The sequence below is a fragment of the Lepidochelys kempii genome, chromosome 5 (genome assembly GCF_965140265.1).
Source record: "Lepidochelys kempii isolate rLepKem1 chromosome 5, rLepKem1.hap2, whole genome shotgun sequence".
Taxonomy (NCBI): Eukaryota; Metazoa; Chordata; order Testudines; family Cheloniidae; genus Lepidochelys; species Lepidochelys kempii.
In genome coordinates this window covers 1,834,962-1,857,686 of record NC_133260.1, presented here as the reverse complement: position 1 = coordinate 1,857,686, position 22,725 = coordinate 1,834,962, and the positions used below count along the sequence as shown (strand labels likewise).

Below are 22,725 nucleotides of genomic sequence, written 5' to 3'. Positions count from 1 at the left end.
ATGGCCAGACAAGAGGTGAGCAGTGGCTATAGAATGCCTCAGCCCTTGTGTTTGATTCACGTCGGGAGCAGGGTGATGAATCCAGGCCTGAGATGAACATACATTGTTTCTTTCTTGCATGGCAGGTAACCTGGTGTATCAGGCCCAGTCTCCGGACGAAGGAGCCCTAGTCACCGCGGCCCGAAACTTTGGCTTTGTATTTCGTGCTCGGACCCCCGAGACCATCACTGTGGTGGAAATGGGAGAAACAAAGGTCTATGAGCTCCTGGCTATTCTGGACTTCAACAACGTGCGCAAAAGGATGTCTGTCATCGGTGTGTTCCCATCACTTCCCTTCCACTTTTCTGCTTGTTTGGGCTCTCCGACTCATACTCCTTCTCCCAGGTCTCCTCTTCTATGGCTATCCTTGCAAGGCGTCCAGATACTGCAGTGATTAAGGTGGTGTAAACGTACTGATAGAGTGGAAGTGACCAGGGACTGCCCAGGTCTTCAATGGTAGCCTTCTCTTGGCATCTGGATATTAATGTCCTTGCGCCCCACCCATACATGCGACTACAGGCTTCAGCAGTGCATCTGCTCAAATCACTGGGGAGCAATGCGTGTTGGGCCTGCAGTCTGTGCCACCACACCTCCGTATTACAGATGGGCGTGGCTGCATTCTCCTCCATTCTGTGCAGAGCAGGGGTGACCCTCACCCCTGGTGGGCCGAGTTTGGATGTCTCTGCACACACTTGATGTGATGGCTGCCAAATGCTGTAGTCTGGGTTTTGCAGAACTTTTGTTCCCCTTGCTTTTAGTGCGAAGTCCGGAGGGTGACCTGACCTTGTATTGCAAGGGCGCTGACACCATTGTCTATGAACTGCTGGATTCTTCCTGTGGACCCCTCCAGGAAGAGACCATGGAACACCTGAATGTAAGTCCCCTTGCAGGGGAGCCCCTCTGTAGATAACGGGCAGGGTGGGAGTCCCTTGTTCTCTGTGAGCGGCTCTGATGTCACCATTGGAGCTGGAAATGGAACCAACACTGAGGCTGGAAAGTGGATGATCTCTAAAGCATCCCTAAGGGCATCTCCCTGGGAGATCGGCAAATACTGTGTAACTTACCATGGAAAGGAAAGAGTTATTCTGTGAAGACTCAGGGGGCCATTGCCTGAAAAACACATTCATCGGGTCCCTACATTTAGTTGTGGTTTGGAGTCTGGATAGTTCAGGCAGTTGGTAACAGGCTACTGAGCCTTTCATCTTTCTAAATACAACCCAGGGCAGCAGTAACCTCAGATCTGACCGTTGCTCTTGTTTTTGTGTCTTTTCCTAGTTGCTCTTCAAATTCTTTTCTGCTCTACCTAATTATACTTTTACACTTGACTTGCCAGAGTTGATGTTCCTTACTATTTTCCTCAGTGGTATTTGACTTCCAATTTTTAAAAGGTGTCTTTTATCTCTAACCACCTCTTTCACTCTGTTGTTTAGTCATGGGGGCATTTTTCCTTGAGGTATACACAGAGTTTGAGCCTCTATTTTGCTGTTTTTAAAAGTTTCCATGCAGCTTCCAGGCATTTCACTCTTGTGACTGTCCTTTTAACTTCCGTTTAACGAGCCTCCTTTTTGTGTAGTTCCCCTTTTTGAAGTTAAATGCTACCGTAGTGGGTTTCTTTGGCAATTTTTCCCCTACAAGGAAGTTAAATTTAGTTACATTATGGTCACAGTGACTTAGCTGTTCAGCTATAAACACCTTTTGGATCAGACGCTGTGCTCTACTTAGGACTAAATCAAGAATTGCCTCTCCCCTTGTGGGTTCCAGGGCTAGCTGCTCTAAGAAGCCGTCATTAATGGTGTCTAGAAATTTCATCTCTGCCTCCCGTCCTGAGGTGACATGTTCTTAATGAATATGAGGATAGTTGACATGTCCCATTTTTATTTGGTTTTCTGTTTTTGTAGCCTCCCTAATCTCCCTGAGCATTTCACAATCACTGTCACCATCCTGGTCAGGTGGTAGATAGTACATTTCCACTGTTATACTCTGATTTTTGGAGCATGGCGTTTCTATCTGTAGAGATTCTGTGGTACAGTTTGATTCAATTAAGATTCTTACTACGTTTGACTCTATGCTTTTTTTCACATATACGGCCACTCCCACACCCCCACCTGTGTGGCCTACTCTGTCATTCCTGTATATTTTGTACCCTGGTATTATCATGTCCCACTGATTATCATCATTCCAAGTTTCCGTGATGCCTGTTATGTCTATATCCTCAGTTAATACCCAGCACTCAGGTTCACCCATCTTAGTATTTAGAATTCTTGCATTTGTATATAAGATACAATTAACAAGATAATATTATCTATCGGGGCCTATGCTCATCCCCCAGATGACACTGGCTTTTGCTGGTGCAGTGCAGAACCCAGGGCCCCAGGTAGTGGAAAGTCCACCAGGAGGGGTTACGCTGGCCCAGACAGCCTGCAGCGAGATAGCAGAGTGAAGTCCCAGCACAGGAAGACAGCAGGCCAGGGCGGGAGGAGGAGATGCTGAGCTTGCCGCACATTCCATAGGTAGCTGCAGCTGAAAGCTGCCCTCCCGCAGTGGAACCCACAGGAGAAGGATGGTGGCTCTATCACCTGTCCCCCTCGAGGGAGAATCTGAGCTTTCCAAAAGGGAACCTTGTTGCTGGGCTGGTTACAACAAGCGTTGGGATCCAGATTTTCAGTCACTCACGCTGTGAAGGTGCAGATGTGATTGCTTGTTGAAATCGTGCATGCAATGACTGGTGTTCAATGCAAAGAAAGCATGCAGTCACATCAACAGTTCTGCCAAGCAATTGCATGGGCACAATTCTGAAAGTCTGGGAGTAGCTCTTTTCTGTGTGTTTTACACGGGCCTCATACAAATACCAGTGACATAGATGCATTGATAATGGAAAACTGTAGAGTCAAAGTGTAGGAAAACCCTTTGGATTTGCTCTTGTATAGGCAATAGACTGCAGTTAAAAATGGATCTGTACAAGAGTAGAGCTGGATTTCCAGGTGCTGGTGACTTTAAAGTGTTAAATGCAACTTTTCGTCCTATTCATTGCAGAAGTTGTGTTGGCATCTTTTGGGTGAGAGGGTGTTTGTAAATAGCGCTCCTTGCAGATCAAGCTAGAAGAGTGTTCCACCGCCTGGACCTCACCTATTCCACCCATGTCTTGCAGGAGTTTGCAGGTGAAGGCTTGAGGACTCTGGTTGTGGCCTATAAAAACCTGCAGGAGGACTACTTTGAGGAGTGGGACAAACGTCACCATGAAGCAAGCACTGCCCTGGATGGACGGGAAGAGAAGTTATCTGAGTTATACGAAGAAATTGAAAAAGACTTAATGGTTGGTCTTTCATGGAATTTGGGTCAAGCTGTGGGCAGGCAGCCGGGAAGTTGGTTCATCAGTAAGCGGATCGCTATGACTTTACATGGGTTGTGTAACTAAAATGGGTAGATCATGGCAGACCTGGGTTTTCACTGATGCCTTGGTGGGCACCCAGTAGCTGTCTGGGAACAGTTTTATATTAACTTGCGTAGGTGTCTGGTTAGCTGACTTTTCGTGGGTGAACACACGAGAGCTGGATGGAGGTGACACTGGTACAGATATTTCATAGCTGCCCCTTGTATGTTCAAGTAGTTGAACGATTATTCTCCTGACTTCTAAATGACGAGCTGTAACAGCCCTGTCCTGAGTAGCTCCTGGGTCCCTCTGCATTTCTGGAGGAGCCTTTACCTGTTCTGTCAGCCTGGGAGGAGAGAGGGGTGTCCACAGAACAGTTTGTGTCAGCTTGAAGTGAATGAAAGCAATGACTAAACTGTGATCTGCAAGCAGGCTCCTCCTGTGACTGCTGCTGCTGCTTTTGAATGCCCCTGGGGTTCACCGGCATGTGCTACCTGCAGGGACTGAATGAAGAGAAGATACATGCCCTATCTGAATGGAAGCGATGCAGCTTATGCAATCACAGCAGCTCTTATGAAATCTTGGAAACTCTACAGCTGCTTCGTCACGCTCTCTGAGAAGGTTTCTGTTTCCTGTGGGCCTGTGTGTGCACCCTGGAGGAAAGGACTTTATTTGCAGGAAGGAACTGGGGGAGGGATAGCCCAGTCGTGAGAGAGAAAAAGGAGAATCTGGTGTGGGGGATGCTGGCAGGGAGGCCATGAGGAAGTAGGAGGGTCCTGGGTCATGCAGTCTTATGATCCTGCTGAGAGCTGAGGACAGGAGGTTTTCTGTGCAGTGTCAGGGGCCTGCGGAAGGAGCCAGGAGGCAGTAGGGGGAGGTAATGATGGAGAGTGGGGATGGAACCTGGTTAAGTTCAGAGATTTTAATAACACACATGTTCAGCTTCATGCTGATTGTATTCAAAGCAAAGGAGAGAGTCATGGAAAGGAAGCTGCTCCCCTCCCCCTTCCACGGTTTGTACACCAGATCTGAGCAGGCAGGCAAAGGCCAGCAGAACTCCTGACAAGGCCCATGGGTTTTCCCCACTGTCCATGCACAGTACCAGATACCAGAGCTCCATGGTGCTTCACTACAGTTACGGAGAGAGCATGGCCACGGGAGAGCTCAGGCCTTCGTCCCAGGGCCCTGTAGCCTCAGTGTGTTCGGAATTCATGAGCATCGTGTGCGCTCTATTGAGCACTGCTTGGGGAGGACTGAAACGCTTCCGGACCAGATTCAAAAGGTGGCAGAGGGCTTGCAGCTGCCTGGGTGTGAGAGACTTTGACGTTACATCTACGACAGCCCTGGGTGACTCAGCCTCAGGCTGCTGTTGCACGCAGTGCGTCAGAGCAGACCTCACTCTATTCTGTGACAAGCAGGAGGAGTTTAGTCTTTTTCATCTTTTCTTTTCCATTCCATGCTTCCCTCACCCGATCACTCACTAGCCGGCTGGTTATGAATACACCGTTAGGCCGCAAGGGATCTGGAGCAAGCCCCACATGTAACTGACTTAATAAGATGTGGTTCAGAGATCCAGGTACCTGTCAGGATGGGTCACAGCTCTGCATTCTGGAAAGGCGAGTGGGCTTGCTGTTACATTGTCTCTGATTCCAAGGAAGGATCCAAGAACAGCTGACGGAGCAGATGTCTGCTGTTCAGGATAGCAGAGGTCTCTCAAACATAGCTTAGGAGATTTTAATCCTGAAGTCCCAGTCAGACCCAGGCACTGGCTCAGAGCCTGAGACCTGAACTCTGAGCCTACCCCAATAGCAGGTAGAAAGCTCAGTGATAGGCTCTGCCTAAAAACCTCAGCTAGAAGCTAGAGCCGAAATCTCATTTACATCTGATCATCACCTTCCTGGGCCCACGTGTCACCAATATTCGAGGTCAGTGGTTGTTGCCAACAAGTAGGGAAAGAGACTCTTAAAACTGTTTGTGCCCTGACACATCCGTGTGGACAATAGTCCAGTCTGTAAGGTACCACGCTGCGCTGCGGCAAGTGCAGGGCGGGTGGAGAAAGAGAACGGCCTCCAGTCCTGTAAGCAGGTACCTGAGCGCTTTATGCATGCACGCAGGCCAGCCGGCTCAGCGGGATGACTCGCATGCACGAGGGTTTGTGGGATCAGGCCCACAATAACGTGTACAATAAATAGAGCCGAGTGGAATCAAGCCTGGGCTGAGCCCCACGCCCTGTGTGTGCGGCCAGAAGGACGGAGCAGAAGTGACTGCGCTCTCCTCTAATGCTGACCACTGGGGAGCTCACACATTTCCCTCTGTCTTTGAAGCTGCTAGGTGCCACGGCTATTGAGGACAAGTTACAAGATGGAGTCCCCCAGACGATTGAAACCCTGACCAAAGCCCACATTAAAATCTGGGTTCTGACTGGAGACAAGCAAGGTAAAGGGGATGGTCTGGGACAGACACACGGCTTTGGGCTGCTGCCTCTGACTTTCCTTTCCTTTCCTTTCCTTTCCTTTCCTATGGATAGGCTGTTCCCTCCATTGCCTGCATCCTGATTCTGCCTCCTTTTGAGCACCTAGGAGAGGGCCGATCCTGAGGGCCATGCTCAGTGTTTACTCCGGCAAAACTCCATGGGTCTGAATGGTCAGGCCTAGTGTGAGTCCTGAGGCTGCGGGCACTCTGGAGGGTGGGAGCGATAGAGACAGTCCTCGGGAAAGGAGCCAACACACGCACACCTACCTGCCCTGGTGACAGAGGAGAGGGAGGAGTCACTTGAAGATTCCCAGCCCTGTCTGATCTGGTGAAAGGGAATGGAAAGACCCAGTCCTGCTTTCCTGAAGCCAGGGACTTGGTGTTAGATCTGATCTTTGTTAGCACCATGATTAGTGATCTGGAATGGTGGAATGGGGGTGGGGGAGGAGGGCCCACAGCATGTCACAGAAATTTGCAGAAAGCACTCAGTGGGGAAGGGTTGTGGTCACAGAGAATAAATTCCTGCAGCTGTCAGGCTGTCTGGAATGGCTCACGAAGGTGGGTGCCAACCTCAGGGCAGACTGTTACAAACGGGCACAAACCCCACACTGGTTGCATGTTCTGTCCTTAGATTTCGCCAACCAATTACCAAGTGTGAACTCCTCAGGCACCACAACAGCCTAACCATGGAGTCACAGACAGCCCTCTTGGGCACTCAGGTCTGCCTTGCCACCCAGGGGAGCCTGCCCTTGTGATAGATGGTCCCTTACTCCAAAAATCACAGCACTATTCAGGTTACTCCCAATCCCAAAGGACCAGCCACTTCCCCTATGTCAATGGTAACTTAGATCTCTCACCAAAGACAGCACTTGTAGCCAATCCTGTTATAAACTAACTAAAGGTTTATTAACTAGGAAAAAGAAAGGAGGGTTGTTTGCAAGGTTAAAGCAGGTAACATATGCACAGAAATGATTTACAGTCCTAAGCTTGGTTGACACTACACACTTACTTGGTATAATTGTGTCGCTCAGTGGTATGAAAAATCCACCCCCCTGAGTGATGTAGTTACGCTGACCCCTTACCCTGCAGTGTAGACAGCGCTGGGTCAGCGGGAGATGCTCTCCTGCCGGCATAGCTACTGCCTCTCATGGAGGTGGAGTCAAGCTGGTGGGAGAGCTCTCTCACTGGCTTAGAGCGTCTTCACCAGACACGCTACAAGTGCGCCGTGCGCCAATGTAAATTCGTAGGGTAGACCAGCCCTTAGCTTCCAAAAAGCAGCAGGAGCTGCTGTAATGTGCAAGCTCTTTATGTCCTTTAGGGGTAACCCAGGCTAAGCAGCCAGGGGATCCCTTGTTTATGCTTAGAAATACTGCCTTCTCCAAATGCCAAGCAGCCTGGTGATACAGAGCCTTCCCCCATAGTTCATACTGTAAGGGGACATGGGTTTGCGTACTTCATGGGTGTGGGGGAGCAATCCACAACGTCTCCTGTCCACTGGTTCATCTGGTGTCTATGAGTGTCCTTCTGTTGGGCAGGGGACACCCCTAGTGGTTCACTGGTATGTCACACTTGGTAATGCTCCTCTCCTGCCTGGGGGGTTTCCAGTGTCCTAGTTCTGGAACACTTCTGTAGTTACCCCTATTCCCTGTAGCATGGGGTGCAGCTATTACCAGTGAGATCAACGCCTGCAGCAACTCGCACACGGTTCATAAAGGTCAAACACTACACGCTTTCTTAGAACCGTAACATCTGTTTTAGCAATGCTAGCATGCAGGTGAGCCACATGGGTTTCCAGCTGGGCATTTGTCAGTGTTTTCAGAGAGGCCTAGTGGCCTTGGCTTGAGCTGGTACCTGGTCTGCCAACCTGAGAGCAGCATTTTTCTGTGGAGCTTCATTTTCCCAAGAACTACACAACAAATGGAACCACACAACCTGTAGCTGCTTCTCTGGTCCTCATGACCTCCCCACCTGCATCTGGAGAGCTGGAGGGAACATTTCTATTATGGCTTTCTTCCCCAAAGAGGCCAAATGGCTTTTTGGACATGGGCCAGATCCTTAGATGGTATAAATTGACATTGTTCCTTTGATGTCAGCAAGCTCAGGATCCAGCCCTTTTTACCTTCAGTCCTGCTGAAATCCAGCCAGTTCTCGGGTACAGGGCTGAAGGCAGCGTGTTGCAAAGCAGTGCAGGCAGGACAAATGCCATTCAGGGACACGGTCAAAGGGCTCTGGTCTCCTCAGAAGTGCCTTTGTATCATCAGGGTCCATGCACAGCAGGTGACCCACATGCAGTAAATTGCATGGGAAAGTCAGTGCATCCACTTCAGCAGCAGGAAGAGCTGAGTCTCTTGTGCCGAGATGTCAGTCTCTGTGACCCTAGGAAGCCTGGTCTCTGATGAGATGCACAGTACTCGTCAGTCATGGAAATGGCCCAAGGAGAGGCGCAGGGTGGCTGGGTAACCGATATCATTCCTGTCTGAGTCTGAATGAAATTGTTGATTTTTTTCAGAGACTGCCGTGAATATTGGCTACTCCTGCAATATGCTGCATGATGACATGAAGGACGTTTTCATTATTGAAGGCAACAGCTCTGAGGACGTGTTAGATGAACTCAGGTAAAGAGCCAGATTGTGCATCGCCACGTGGTATGTTTAGCATAGAGAACTGGAGGGTGTTTGTGCCATTCTAGCCTTCTGTCTTCATAGGATCATAGACATGTAGGACAGTAACAAGGGACCTCGATAGGCCATCTAGTCCAGTCCCATGCACTGTGGCAGGACTGTGTGTTATCTAGACCATCCCTGAGAGGTGTTTTTCTAAGCTGCTCTTAAACGCCTCCATTGACGGGGATTCCACAACTTCCCTAGGCAATTTGTTCCAGTGACTAACCACCCTGATGTCTAACTTAAATTTCCCTTGCTGCAATTTACGTCCATTGCTTCCCATCCTTTCCTCAGTGGGTAAGTATGTACTTGAAGGCTGTTATCATGTGGCGCCTTAGTCTTCTGCTCTCCAGACTAAACAAACCCAATGTTTTCAATCTTCCCTCACAGGCCGTGTTTTCTAGACCATTATTCCTTGTTGTTGCTTTTCTCTGGGCTTTCTCCGATTTGTCCACATCTTTCATCTAACACAGTTCACCAAAAGTGAACTTTAACTCTAGACTGGCTGTCTCTGAAAGGTCCGCCCTAATTCAGCCAGCAGAGATGGGCTTGATGCAGGAATCATGGAGTGAAATTCTGTGGCCTGTGCTATGCATGTCTGACTAGAGGATTATGAATGGTCCATTCTGGCCCTAAAATTGATGTAAAAAAGGACAGTGGTGACCACTCTGGATCGTCGTGGGCCAGAGGGTCTGGGGCCATGGTGCCTTCAGTTGTGGACATAAAGTGGTTCTTGCTGCACCAACAGGTCATAGAGTCATAGACTTTAAGGTCAGAAAGGACCATTATGATCGTCTAGTCTGACCTCCTGCACAACGCAAGACACAGAATCTCACCCACCCACTCCTGTAATAAACCCCTAACTTTTGTCTGATCTATTGAAGTCCTCAAATCATGGTTTAAAGACTTCAAGGTGCGGAGAATCCTCCAGCAAGTGACCTGTGCCCCACGCTGCAGAGGAAGGTGAAAAACCCCCAGGGTTTCTGCCAGTCTGCCCTGGAGGAAAATTCCTTCCCGACCCCAAATATGGCAATCAGCTAAACCCTGAGCATGTGGGCAAGACTCACTAGCCAGACACCCAGGAAAGAATTGTCTGTAGTAACTCAGATCCCACCCCATCTAACGTCCATCACAGGCCATTGGGCATAGTTACTACTAATAGCCTAATTTTTGGCAATTAATTGTTCTTTGACTATCTCATCATACCATCCCCTCCACAAACTTATCAAGCTCAGTCTTGAAGCCAGATATGTCTTTTGGCCCCACTGCTCCCTTTGGAAGGCTGTTCCAGAACTTCACTCCTCTGATGGTTAGAAACCTTTGTCTAATTTCAAGTCTAAACTTCCAAGGTCATCCTTTTTTCTGGTCCCGTAGCTGGATGCTTTGCTCAGCTCGTCCATAGGGAGGAGCCAGTCTGTTCTTCATGTCTGATCCTAAGCTGATGATGGGGGCGTTGATGGGGGGCCGGTGTCTCAGAAGGCACTGCCTGATGGGAGGGGTAAAGATGGTTTGAAGCCACCTTTGTGCCTCATGGATTCTGCCGGCTCCAGAGGCCAGTACAAGCTCCAGGGGCTGCTATAACTTCCAGTGGTCATCCCACAGCTTCCTACGGGCTGCTTTGCATCCCAGCCCCAGCTAGCCTCGAGGCTAGGCGCTTCAGGGGCAGGGAATCCTAGGGCTACATATCCTCGCCATACACTGCTCTGTCACTAGAGGAATTCTCCGAGGGCTACTCCAGCCCTGTATGCTGCCAGAGTCCTTCAAACCCTCTGCAAGAAGAATGATACTAACAAGGGGGAACATGTTTTTCTTTAAAAAACCTGGGTTTAAGAAAATAACATACATTTGTTTCTGTATTTTTAATGACTGATCCTTTTAAGGACTGCAAGGAAGAAAATGAATCCGGATTCCTTCCTGGACAGTGATGAAATTAACATCAAGTTTATAAACCCTTCCACGAAGTCAAGGATCTTACCTGAAGAGCAAGCGAATGGGGTGTATGGCCTGGTTATTAACGGCCATAGTTTGGTAAGGATGGCTTGGTGTGCCTGCTGCCTCCAGGCTTGTCAAAGAGTTGGCGGCGGTTCCCTGGAAAACCTGACTCTTAGTGTGCAGGAAAGCCGCTAGCTTTTCTCACGCGGAACCTGGAGCCTGGACCAGCTCCATGAGAGTGGTGACAGAGTCCCAGTGTTGCCACATTCACATCTGTGATCCTGTGTAAACAAAAATATCAACAGCGAGTGGAGAGCAGCACCATGTTTGTTATGGCTAAACGCACAGCATTACACGACACATTGATTTGTGTGCATGGAGGGACATTACCGAGGCTTGCATATAATATTTTGTTAGATGAGTTTTTTGTGCATTGAGGTTGTTTTGGAAAGTGGTAAAAACTATTGCTCTCCATAGCACGGTAAAACCGAATCACGAAAAGGTCTCTCCAGCTGAGCAAGCCTGCCTGCTGCTGATGGGAGGGACGCGGGGGTGTGGGTGACTCACACGGCTTACTGTTTTTGGAATAAAGGAAATCTGGGCTGCTGATTTGCTGCCTTAAGTGGAAAGGGCAGCTGGCCTGCTGTATGACTCTGGGGAGGAGGGAGTCATGCGGATTCCCTCCGTGAATGTCTGCAGAGAAGACATCAAAGCACAAGAAGCACATTCTGTAAGAAATGTGAAAGGGCAGAAATGTGTCCCTACCTGCCAGGCAGTGTCGGAGGGATGAGTTTCTGAGCAGACGTCCAGTTATCTTTGTTGATTTCAGGAATGGAAATAACACATCCTAATAAAGTAAAAGGTCAACACTGGGAAGGAAGATTTATTTTGTTTGTCTTTTTCTTATGACCAGTTCTAGTAGCCTTTTTTAAAGCACTCCCAAATTGTAAATCAGCCCATCTGGGACGTAGTTTTGTTTGGGGGTTTTTTGGAGGCAGGGGGCTTGGAGTCTGTAGATCAGCCAGATGAATTTTACATGTGTCCCAGATTTGGCAGGAAAGGGAATTATGGAGGGTCCATTGAGGAATGTTCGTGGGAGTTGATTAATTGTAAGTTACAGCATGTTTATAATTGTAATAGAAAGTCAGTGCTGCAGGGTCTTCTCAGGATACAAACCTCTACTCTCACCTTAGGAACTAAGCCAGAAGGAGTGAGCAGAGACCCACCCACCAAGGTCAAGAGGGCAAACTCCGCTAGTGTCACTGCTAATAATGAAAAGGGGGATCTTTGGTGATAGAGGCAGGTGTCGTTGCTGCTCTGAAATCTCATCCCAGCTCTTATTCTTGGCCTAGTAACTCCTTTGGGCATCATGACTCACAGGCACTTTCTCTGACACCATGGGTTAGTTATTCTTCCTCCTGCTGGTTCCGTGGTTTGGGCTGGCGCTGTATCTGGACTGACCTCACTTTCATAGCATGTTCTCCTCCGCTCCACAGGCTTACGCACTAGAAGGGAACTTGGAGCTCGAGCTGGTGCGAACAGCCAGCATGTGCAAAGTGGTGATCTGCTGCCGGGTGACCCCCCTGCAGAAAGCCCAGGTGGTGGAGCTGGTGAAGAAGTACAAGAAGGCAGTGACCCTGGCGATCGGTGATGGGGCAAACGATGTCAGCATGATCAAAAGTAAGTAGAGGCAGCCCTGCCCAGCTGTCTCCTGGTGTGTTCTTCCTTCCTGGCACACACCAGTGCCCATGCTGCAAGAAGCATAGGAGCTGCTCTGCTAGTGCGAGGCTTTCTAATCTGGAACTTGTCCTGGATCCAGATTCTTCGGTGCCATGGTCACATCACTGCTACCAGCAGCCAGAGCTATCAGACAGTCTCAAAGGCAGTCACTTTCATATCTTCATACATCTGTCTCTCTGCACATCCCTCTGTTTGGAGTCAAAGTTGACCTTGGTCAATATAATTGTACCTTCATCCCTGCTAGGCAGCATGGGGTCTTTGAAATCTGGATGTATTCCAGACCTACAAACTTTCCTGCAGGGCTCAGATTCCTTACTGGTGCAGCTTAGCGATAGCTTTCACACCAGACCGAGGCCTCAGCAGGGTTCTTCCTAACTCCATTACCTTGTCTTTACACGAGGATCACCCAAGTCACAATGTCCCAGTGCTTTTTAGATACCTTATTTCACTAGGCAGGGAAAGAACATGCCCTCCAGGGAGTTTCCCAGGTCACCTTCCTGCCAAGTGCGGTATTAGTTCTCAAGGAGAGAAAAGATTCTTTACCCCACGCTCCGTCCACTCCCAGGTTTGTCGTCTCAATGAGAGATGTGGCTCCATGTCGAGGTACCGGAGCTGAGAGCCATTTCTGGCTTGTGAGTGTTTTCTCCCCTTCATAAATCCAGACCTAGGTTCTGATGGACAGCATTACAGCGACGCGTTACCTGGACCGCCACAGGGGGGGTTGCTCTAGCCAGTTGTGTTAGGAAAAGTTCCCATTCATGAAGTTCAGTGTCACCACTGGATGGGTCCAGTGTCTCCTCCACCAGGGAAAGAAGACACAGTGACAGACTCTGAGACACAGTGACACCCAGCCGTGCAAGGGCTCTATCAAGGGCTCCATCTCGTATTAATTTTTTTTCTACAAGGAGGCAAATACCAGTTAAGTCCTTTCCCACCAGGGATACTGTGCTTGTCGATGGTTCTGATTCAAGGGCAAGCAAAACCTAACATCAATATTGCATTTGTTTCCTGCACGAAGAGCAGGAACTTCTCTATATGTCACCCTGGATTGAATTTAAAGGGCTTTCCAGTGTCGATTTAGTTGGTACCAAGTTGCTGTCAATAGCCTTGGCTAGAGACTGGCAATTTTGTCATTCAGTATCGTGAATATGAGATTAGTATCTGAAAGTCCTGCTTTCCAAACCATTTCGTCGCCTGCCTCCAAGATGAGTGGGAGTCTCCTCCAAGGTTCAGAGTTTCTCTGGTCAACAGCTTGAATCTGGATAGTGGACTCTTGAACAGGAATGTTTATACTAAGGTCCAAAAGATTCTACTGGAAAGCAGAAATCTTTGATCTGCCAAGGCTACTCCATGAACTGAGAGAGATTTCCCCATCTGAGCAGCTCCAAAGCAGGTGGGCCTGATAATGGGCTCATTGGCCATTACCTTTGGACTATTTATTACACTTGGCATAGTGTAAAACAACAATTTTTTGATTTCTGCCAAGAGACACTTCGTTGCCATCTCCAAAGTGGGGAAGGTGGACGAGGAGTATGAATACAGACTCCATCTCTAGGAACTCCGGTGCCAGATAAGTAACCTCCATTTCTTCCTTGAGCGGCCTCTGCACATTCTCCGTGGTGGGAGTTCAGCGAGCAGTACCTCCCACAGGAAAGCAGCTATGCAGCTCTAGGCAAACAAGGACAGCAGGACACCAAAATGAGCATTCGCTCCAGGTGAAAGGACCAAAAAGTGAACAGAGGTGACCGAACTGCTGGCTCCCCTAGAACAAGTCACAATGAGGAAAAATCTGATGAGGTTCAACAAAGACAAGTGCAGAGTCCTGCACTTAGGACGGAAGAATCCCATGCACTGCTACAGGCTGGGGACCGAGAGGCTCAGCAGCAGTTCTGCAGAAAAGGACCGCGGGGTTACAGTGGACGAGAAGCTGGATATGAGTCAACAGTGTGCCCTTGTTGCCACTTATACAGCCCAAAATGTGTAAGTCAGAGTATTGCCAGCAGATCGAGGGACGTTCCAGAAACTCGTAGCACGGGACCTTGATCCCACGAGTAGGACTTTGCAGAGCCCATCTCGATGAACTCGGGTTACAGGTAAGTAACCAAGTCAGTGAAGACGTTCCACTCGGCTTGCAAGCCAGATTCTTCTCCCCACCTACCTAGCCCTGCTGACTTCAGTGGGAATGACAGAGACTCCCTCCCTGGGCACGTCTCTGCTTCCAGAGCTGACGGCTGATCTCGTTCCCATGTTCCACTCTCCTGACACGCACGGAACTGCCATAGATCTCCTCTTCAGTCTGGCTCCATCACGGTCTTCATGAGGCACCACAGGGTTGGTAGAGATAGAATGAAATCCATTATTGGCCAGGGCTCCAGGGCTGCCACGCGGATGGCTTTCACCAGCAAGACATTCACCTGGCCAGCAGAAAGAACACTCCGTTCTGTGGGTGTCTGGCAGCCCCAGATCAGAGCTGCCTGAATGGGCAGGTTGTGAAGTAGGTGTTTCCTGGGTGGGGGAGTTCCATGATCTGTTCCCAGCTGGGTATGTGGCCAGCCAGGGTTGCTGATCTTTGTTGGTTTGTTTTAGATAGTCCCTTTTTTTTAAAGACTCAGGACCGTGTGGGTGCACCCAGAGTGGGTCTGTGTCCTCCTGAGTGCCTGTCAGTGTTACCCTTGTCCTTCCACCAGTCCCTCTGCCCATCTACTACTCCCGCTCGTTACTGTGATTGCAAACCCTTTGGGCAGTGTATCCGTACAGCCCTCATCCCAGGGAGGGCCTTGATCCTGACTGGGGCCTCTGGGCACTCCGGCAGTGCAAATAGTAGCGGCTAACAGACCTGTGAGGAGAGTGAAAGGAGACCGCTTGGGTGCCTGTAAATGTTCTGTATAGTTTTGTGTGAATGTCTTAGCGTCCCCGTGTGACCCCTGGGCACCTCCCAGCCCTCCCGGTCAAGCCCTGAAACGCAGCCTTCTAGTCTCTGACAGTACTGTTTCTTTATTTGGTGCCTTATGACTACAACAATTCCTCACACTAGATTTAATTAAGTAAGATTATTCAGAAGAATCTCTTGTTAATCTTCCTCACTTTAATTTATACAAATTGATTAACCAGGGCCTTTTAATTAAGAAAGAAAAGACTAAGTCGGGGGCTTCAAGGGAGATGATAAGTCAGGCAGCCAGTCAAGAAAGGGGGGAAAAAGCATGGTACAGGGATAATTAGAAAATACCACTACCACCACGAAAAGATGGGGACTCAGAGTTCTCCTCAACTCGTTATTCCATAGGAGCCTCCGAATCCAATCAACCCCCAGCCATCAAGAATGGTGTCATTAGTTAAATCTCTATCGTTAGCTGTCACATTAAACTTATGTCTCTGTTTAATAAATGCAAGTTATTATTAAGACTTTTCTGTGTAAATGTTTGATTGAACTAATAATGCCCACAGACTATAAGATGACTCAGGCTGGTTTGTACTAGATGGACTGTTGGTCTGACCCCAGAATGGCCGTTCTTAGTGTACAGAAGCATAGCATGCAACTGGGGCTGTGGGGGCGGCCATGCACACTCCATGCATTTAAACACATCTCAAAGGTCATTTTCTCGCAATGGCAATATTATAAAGTTGGTTTGTGCTGCTGGAAAACATTGACAGTCAAGGAAAAGATTCATTGTCATTAGCACATAAATGAACTCAGCTGTTGGAAATATACAAATTAGTACTCAGAAACCAATCTGTTACTTAGCAGCCTGCAGTGTGACTGGTGGGCCAAATGTGTTCCATGCAGGAATGCCCTCTGCTCAAGTGTGGGTGTGACCCACAAAGACTACATCTCCCAGCATACAGTGGGTAGTCTAATAAACACTAACGCTACCAAAGCTCTCATTGTAATGATCTGGATTCTCCTCTTTTTGCAGCTGCCCACATTGGGGTCGGTATCAGTGGCCAGGAGGGGATGCAGGCTGTGCTGTCCAGCGACTTTTCCTTCGCACAGTTCCGTTACCTGCAGCGCCTGCTCTTAGTCCACGGGCGATGGTCCTACATCCGCATGTGCAAGTTCCTCAGATACTTCTTCTATAAGAATTTTGCCTTCACATTAGTTCATTTCTGGTATGGATTCTTCTCCGGGTTCTCTGCACAGGTGGGCCAGTTTCTGTGTTCCTGTCACACTCTATATTAAATGTGATAATAATCCTTTTCCTGCCCTAACATCTTCCAGCAGAGGAGCCCAAAGCACTTTACAGACAGGACTGAAGAGCCCCCTTCTCGTCCCGCTGTGAGGTACTCTGTGGAAGTCCAGTTATCCCCCTTTTCCTGATGGAGTCACTGAAGCATAGAAAGGCCAAGGGCCAGATTTTTTTCATCATCAGCTTTGGGTGCCTACATAACTTTCACAGTGTGGTCCTGAGTGACTTGTCTGAATCACATGGGGAGCCTGCGGAACCCAGCTTTCCTGACTCTCAGTCCTGTGGACAAAAGTAGCTTCCTCTGCAAAATACAGCCATGATGAGACAAGCCAGTTCCTTCCTTGGGGCAAACATTACTCATATGTCATTATTCCGAGTGTTTCTGGCGGGGATACTTCTTCTTCTTCCCATGGGCACTGGTAGTGAATTTCCCTAGCTGATGTTCTCACCCATTCTCCTGCTCCATTGCTGACAGCAATGGGGTGCTCAAGGCCTGCTTAACACCAGTAGCCACCCAGTGACACTTTTCTCTGGAGTCACGGAATTTCACATACTCATCAGGATTTTGTGAAAGGATGTTGATGTAAAATTATTGAGTATTTTGTAAATCCAGAAGCGGGGATGCGGAGGCCGTTCCATTCATGAGGGGACCACGTGGGAAAACATGCGAGAAGGGGGAAGGAAATCCATGGGCTGGTTCACATTATAGGTAGGGCAGGGGAGTCAAGGCAGGGACCTGGCCGGGCCTGAAGCGTATGCTGGGGCAGAGCTCGGCAATGCCATGGCTGCCTTTGTTGGTTTAAGCAACATGCCACAAAATTATTTGAAGCCCAAATCTCCTGTGGATTGTAGCTGCTTCCCAGGGAAGTCTGTACAGTGAAAAGCCACGTGCTGTGGCCCACGTCCCCTGCACCCGTACACTTAGTGCTAGCTACAGGGGAACACGCGGGTGCTTCACAGTAGCACGGGGGAGACCCAGATAATGTGACAATGTTTGGCCAGGAAAATGCCCCGGGGCTAACATGCAGCAGACGAGCAGAGAGCAGGTCAGCATTTCTCCCAGCAGGCCTCTGATATATGGGTCAGAAGGCGGCATCCCACACTGGCCTCAGTTGCAATTTCTGCTACTTCTGCAGGGGCCTGTGATGGATCACTGCTGCCACCTAGTGGCTGTCATACCACCCTGCTGCCACCTCATAAGAAACATAGAGCAGCGGTTCTCAAACTGTGGGTCGCAACCCCATTTTAATGGGGTCGCCAGGGCTGGTGTTAGACTTGCTGGGGCCCAGAGTCGAAGCCAAAGACTGAGCCCCACCACCTGTGGCCGAAGCTGAAGGGCTTCAGCCCTGGGTGGCAGGGCTCAGGCTTCGGCTTCAGCCTTGGGCGGCGGGGCTCAGGTTACAACCTCCCCTCCTGCGTCGCTGAAGCACTTCGGGTTCAGCTTCCGCCCCGCCCCTCCTGCCCAGGGCTGTGGGGCTCAGGCTTCGGCTTTGGTCCCCCGGCCCGGGGCAGTGAGGCTCAAATGGGCTCAGGCTTCGGTCCCCTCTCCTGGGGTCTTGTCGTAATTTTTGTTGTCAGAAGGGGGTCGCAGTGCAATGAAGTTTGAGAATCCCTGACACAGAGGACCAAAAAAATGCCACCATGGCTAACCAACAGAGTAAAAGAAGCTATTAGAAGCAAAAAGGCATTCTTTAATAATTGGAAGTCAAATCCTACCAAGGAAAATAGAAAGGAGCATCAGCTCTGGCAAGCCATGGGTAAAAATATAATTAGGAAGGCAAAAATGTTTTTGAAGAACAACTAGCCAAAGACTCAAAATCTAACAGCAAAAAAATTTTAAGTACATCAGAAGCAGGAAGCCTGGCAAACAACCAATGGGGCCACTGGACACTGAACATGTTAAAGGAGCACTCAAGGAAGATACGACCATTGCAGAGAATCTTAATTAATTCTCTGCATTGGTCTTCACAGCTGAGGATGTGAGGGAGATTCCCGAACCTGAGCCATTCTTCTTAGGTGACAGATCTGAGGAACTGCCTCAGCTTGAGGTGTGACTGGAGAAGGTTTTTGAACAAATTCATAAATTAAACAATAAGCCACGATGACCAGGTGGCATTACCCAAAGGTTCTGAAGGACCTCAGATATGAAATTGCAAAACTACTAATTGTGATATGCAAACTATCACTTAAATCCACTTCTGCACCAGCTGACTGGAGGATCGCTAATGTAATGCCAATTTTTTAAAAAGGCTGCAAAGATGATCCTGGCAATTACAGGCTGGCAAGCCTGACTTCAGTACCAGGTAAATTGGTTGAAAATATAGTCAGAATTATCAGACACACAGATGAACACAATCTGCTGGGGTTTTTGTAAAGGGAAATCATGCCTCACCAATCTATTAGATTTCAGAGTAACAGCCGTGTTAGTCTGTATTCGCAAAAAGAAAAGGAGTACTTGTGGCACCTTAGAGACTAACCAATTTATTTGAGCATGAGCTTTCGTGAGCTACAGCTCACTTCATCGGATGCATACTGTGGAAACTGCAGAAGACATTATATACACAGAGACCATGAAACAATACCTCCTCCCACCCCACTCTCCTGCTGGTAATAGCTTATCTAAAGTGATCATCTTTGAGGGGATCAATGAACATGTGGACAAGGATGATCCAGTGGATATAGTGTAATTAAACAATGAGGAGTCTGGTGGCACCTCAAAGACTAACAGATTTATGTGGGCCTAAGCTTTCGTGGGTAAAATACCCACTTCTTCAGATACATACCGATCCTGGTATGACTCATAATAAACTTAATAAATAATCATCATAATCTGAAAACGAGAGAGCCCAGATAGTTCTGTATTTCAGCTCATTTGTGTTTAATTTCATTTATTATTTATTTTCTTCAGTGTAAATTTGGGGGTCTTTTTATTTATTGATTTGTTCTTTTAAAGGAAGCTGCAGGATTTTGGCTCAATATTCCAGAACTGCCCAGCTGTTTTTCAGTGCTGGGCTGAGGCCAGTGGATGCCATTTACTTTTCAAAAAGAAAAGGAGGACTTGTGGCACCTTAGAGACTAACCAATTTATTTGAGCATGAGCTTTCGTGAGCTACAGCTCACTTCATCAGATGTTTACCGTGGAAACTGCAGCAGACTTTATATACACACAGAAATCATGAAACAATACCTCCTCCCACCCCACTGTCCTGCTGGTAATAGCTTATCTAAAGTGATCAACAGGTGGGCCATTTCCAGCACAAATCCAGGTTTTCTCACCCTCCACCCCCCCACACAAATTCACTCTCCTGCTGGTGCTAGCCCATCCAAAGTGACAACTCTTTACATAATCAAGTCAGGCTATTTCCTGCATAGATCAAGGTTTTCTCACATCCCCCCCACCCCATACACACTCAAACTCACTCTCCTGCTGGTAATAGCTCATCTAAACTGACCATTCTCCAGGTTTAAATCCAAGTTAAACCAGAACATCTGGGGGGGGGGGGTAGGAAAAAACAAGAGGAAACAGGCTACCTTGCATAATGACTTAGCCACTCCCAGTCTCTATTTAAGCCTAAATTAATAGTATCCAATTTGCAAATGAATTCCAATTCAGCAGTTTCTCGCTGGAGTCTGGATTTGAAGTTTTTTTGTTTTAAGATAGCGACCTTCATGTCTGTGATTGCGTGACCAGAGAGATTGAAGTGTTCTCCGACTGGTTTATGAATGTTATAATTCTTGACATCTGATTTGTGTCCATTTATTCTTTTACGTAGAGACTGTCCAGTTTGACCAATGTACATGGCAGAGGGGCATTGCTGGCACATGATGGCATAGATCACATTGGTGGATGTGCAGGTGAACGAGCCTCTGATAGTGTGGCTGATGTTATTAGGCCCTGTGATGGTGTCCCCTGAATAGATATGTGGGCACAATTGGCAACGGGCTTTGTTGCAAGGATAAGTTCCTGGGTTAGTGGTTCTGTTGTGTGGTATGTGGTTGTTGGTGAGTATTTGCTTCAGGTTGCGGGGCTGTCTGTAGGCAAGGACTGGCCTGTCTCCCAAGACTTGTGAGAGTGTTGGGTCATCCTTTAGGATAGGTTGTAGATCCTTAATAATGCGTTGGAGGGGTTTTAGTTGGGGGCTGAAGGTGACGGCTAGTGGCGTTCTGTTATTTTCTTTGTTAGGCCTGTCCTGTAGTAGGTAACTTCTGGGAACTCTTCTGGCTCTATCAATCTGTTTCTTTACTTCTGCAGGTGGGTATTGTAGTTGTAAGAAAGCTTGACAGAGATCTTGTAGGTGTTTGTCTCTGTCTGAGGGGTTGGAGCAAATGCGGTTGTATCGCAGAGCTTGGCTGTAGACGATGGATCGTGTGGTGTGGTCAGGGTGAAAGCTGGAGGCATGCAGGTAGGAATAGCGGTCAGTAGGTTTACGGTATAGGGTGGTGTTTATGTGGCCATTGTTTATTAGCACTGTAGTGTCCAGGAAGTGGATCTCTTGTGTGGACTGGACCAGGCTGAGGTTGGTGGTGGGATGGAAATTGTTGAAATCATGGTGGAATTCCTCAAGGGCTTCTTTTCCATGGGTCCAGATGATGAAGATGTCATCAATATAGCGCAAGTAGAGTAGGGGCTTTAGGGGACGAGAGCTGAGGAAGCGTTGTTCTAAATCAGCCATAAAAATGTTGGCATACTGTGGGGCCATGCGGGTACCCATAGCAGTGCCGCTGATCTGAAGGTATACATTGTCCCCAAATGTGAAATAGTTATGGGTAAGGACAAAGTCACAAAGTTCAGCCACCAGGTTAGCCGTGACATTATCGGGGATAGTGTTCTTGACGGCTTGTAGTCCATCTTTGTGTGGAATGTTGGTGTAGAGGGCTTCTACATCCATAGTAGCCAGGATGGTGTTATCAGGAAGATCACCGATGGATCACCACTAACCCAGGAACTTATCCTTGCAACAAAGCCCGTTGCCAATTGTGCCCACATATCTATTCAGGGGACACCATCACAGGGCCTAATAACATCAGCCACACTATCAGAGGCTCGTTCACCTGCACATCCACCAATGTGATCTATGCCATCATGTGCCAGCAATGCCCCTCTGCCATGTACATTGGTCAAACTGGACAGTCTCTACGTAAAAGAATAAATGGACACAAATCAGATGTCAAGAATTATAACATTCATAAACCAGTCGGAGAACACTTCAATCTCTCTGGTCACGCAATCACAGACATGAAGGTCGCTATCTTAAAACAAAAAAACTTCAAATCCAGACTCCAGCGAGAAACTGCTGAATTGGAATTCATTTGCAAATTGGATACTATTAATTTAGGCTTAAATAGAGACTGGGAGTGGCTAAGTCATTATGCAAGGTAGCCTGTTTCCTCTTGTTTTTTCCTACCCCCCCCCCAGATGTTCTGGTTTAACTTGGATTTAAACCTGGAGAATGGTCAGTTTAGATGAGCTATTACCAGCAGGAGAGTGAGTTTGTGTGTGTATGGGGGTGGGGGGGATGTGAGAAAACCTTGATCTATGCAGGAAATAGCCCGACTTGATTATGTAAAGAGTTGTCACTTTGGATGGGCTAGCACCAGCAGGAGAGTGAATTTGTGTGGGGGGGTGGAGGGTGAGAAAACCTGGATTTGTGCTGGAAATGGCCCACCTGTTGATCACTTTAGATAAGCTATTACCAGCAGGACAGTGGGGTGGGAGGAGGTATTGTTTCATGATTTCTGTGTGTATATAATGTCTGCTGCAGTTTCCACAGTATGCATCCGATGAAGTGAGCTGTAGCTCACGAAAGCTCATGCTCAAATAAATTGGTTAGTCTCTAAGGTGCCACAAGTACTCCTTTTCTTTTTGCGAATACAGACTAACACGGCTGTTCCTCTGAAACCTGTCATTTACTTTTCAGTCGCATGTAGCAGCCTGGACAGGTGCTGTTTGTGCCACAGATTTAATTTTGAAACGTGAACAACAAAGGAATTGTTTTGCAATGGTTTGTGCCCTTTACGCCCGGCTTAGCTGGAGCTCAGTGTCCTGGGCCTAGCCCTTAGGCCGGCCCTCTGCTCGGGGGTGAATGGCACCTTCTGTGAATGAAGATGTGAAAGACGGACAGGTGGGCAGGGTCATTGATTGCCGTTACAGACGAACAGAGGCATGCCTTTTTTAACTGACCTCTCCACTCTTTTCTAGACTGTGTATGATCAGTGGTTCATCACCCTCTACAATTTGGTGTATACCTCCCTCCCGGTGCTAGGAATGAGCCTCTTTGACCAGGTAACCTTTACTATTAATACCCAGGCTCACCTCTAGGGGGTT

The 22,725-nt window shown here is 48.2% G+C and overlaps 1 protein-coding gene across 4 annotated transcripts in view; it reads left to right on the top strand.

Moving 5' to 3' along the window:
• The window catches only part of LOC140911063 (phospholipid-transporting ATPase ID-like), a 131,064-nt gene that overhangs the window by 94,244 nt on the left and 14,095 nt on the right, over window positions 1-22,725 (top strand). For 3 of the 4 annotated variants that reach the window (XM_073343294.1, XM_073343293.1, XM_073343295.1), the window contains 9 exons: window positions 126-314; window positions 798-913; window positions 3,188-3,352; window positions 5,734-5,845; window positions 8,391-8,496; window positions 10,425-10,572; window positions 11,973-12,156; window positions 16,131-16,354; window positions 22,600-22,683. In XM_073343294.1, the coding sequence (XP_073199395.1) occupies window positions 126-314; window positions 798-913; window positions 3,188-3,352; window positions 5,734-5,845; window positions 8,391-8,496; window positions 10,425-10,572; window positions 11,973-12,156; window positions 16,131-16,354; window positions 22,600-22,683 (1,328 nt within the window). Of the gene's footprint in view, window positions 1-125; window positions 315-797; window positions 914-3,187; window positions 3,353-5,733; window positions 5,846-8,390; window positions 8,497-10,424; window positions 10,573-11,669; window positions 11,849-11,972; window positions 12,157-16,130; window positions 16,355-22,599; window positions 22,684-22,725 lie in introns of those variants that run through there. The other variant, XM_073343296.1, reaches the window with a different exon arrangement.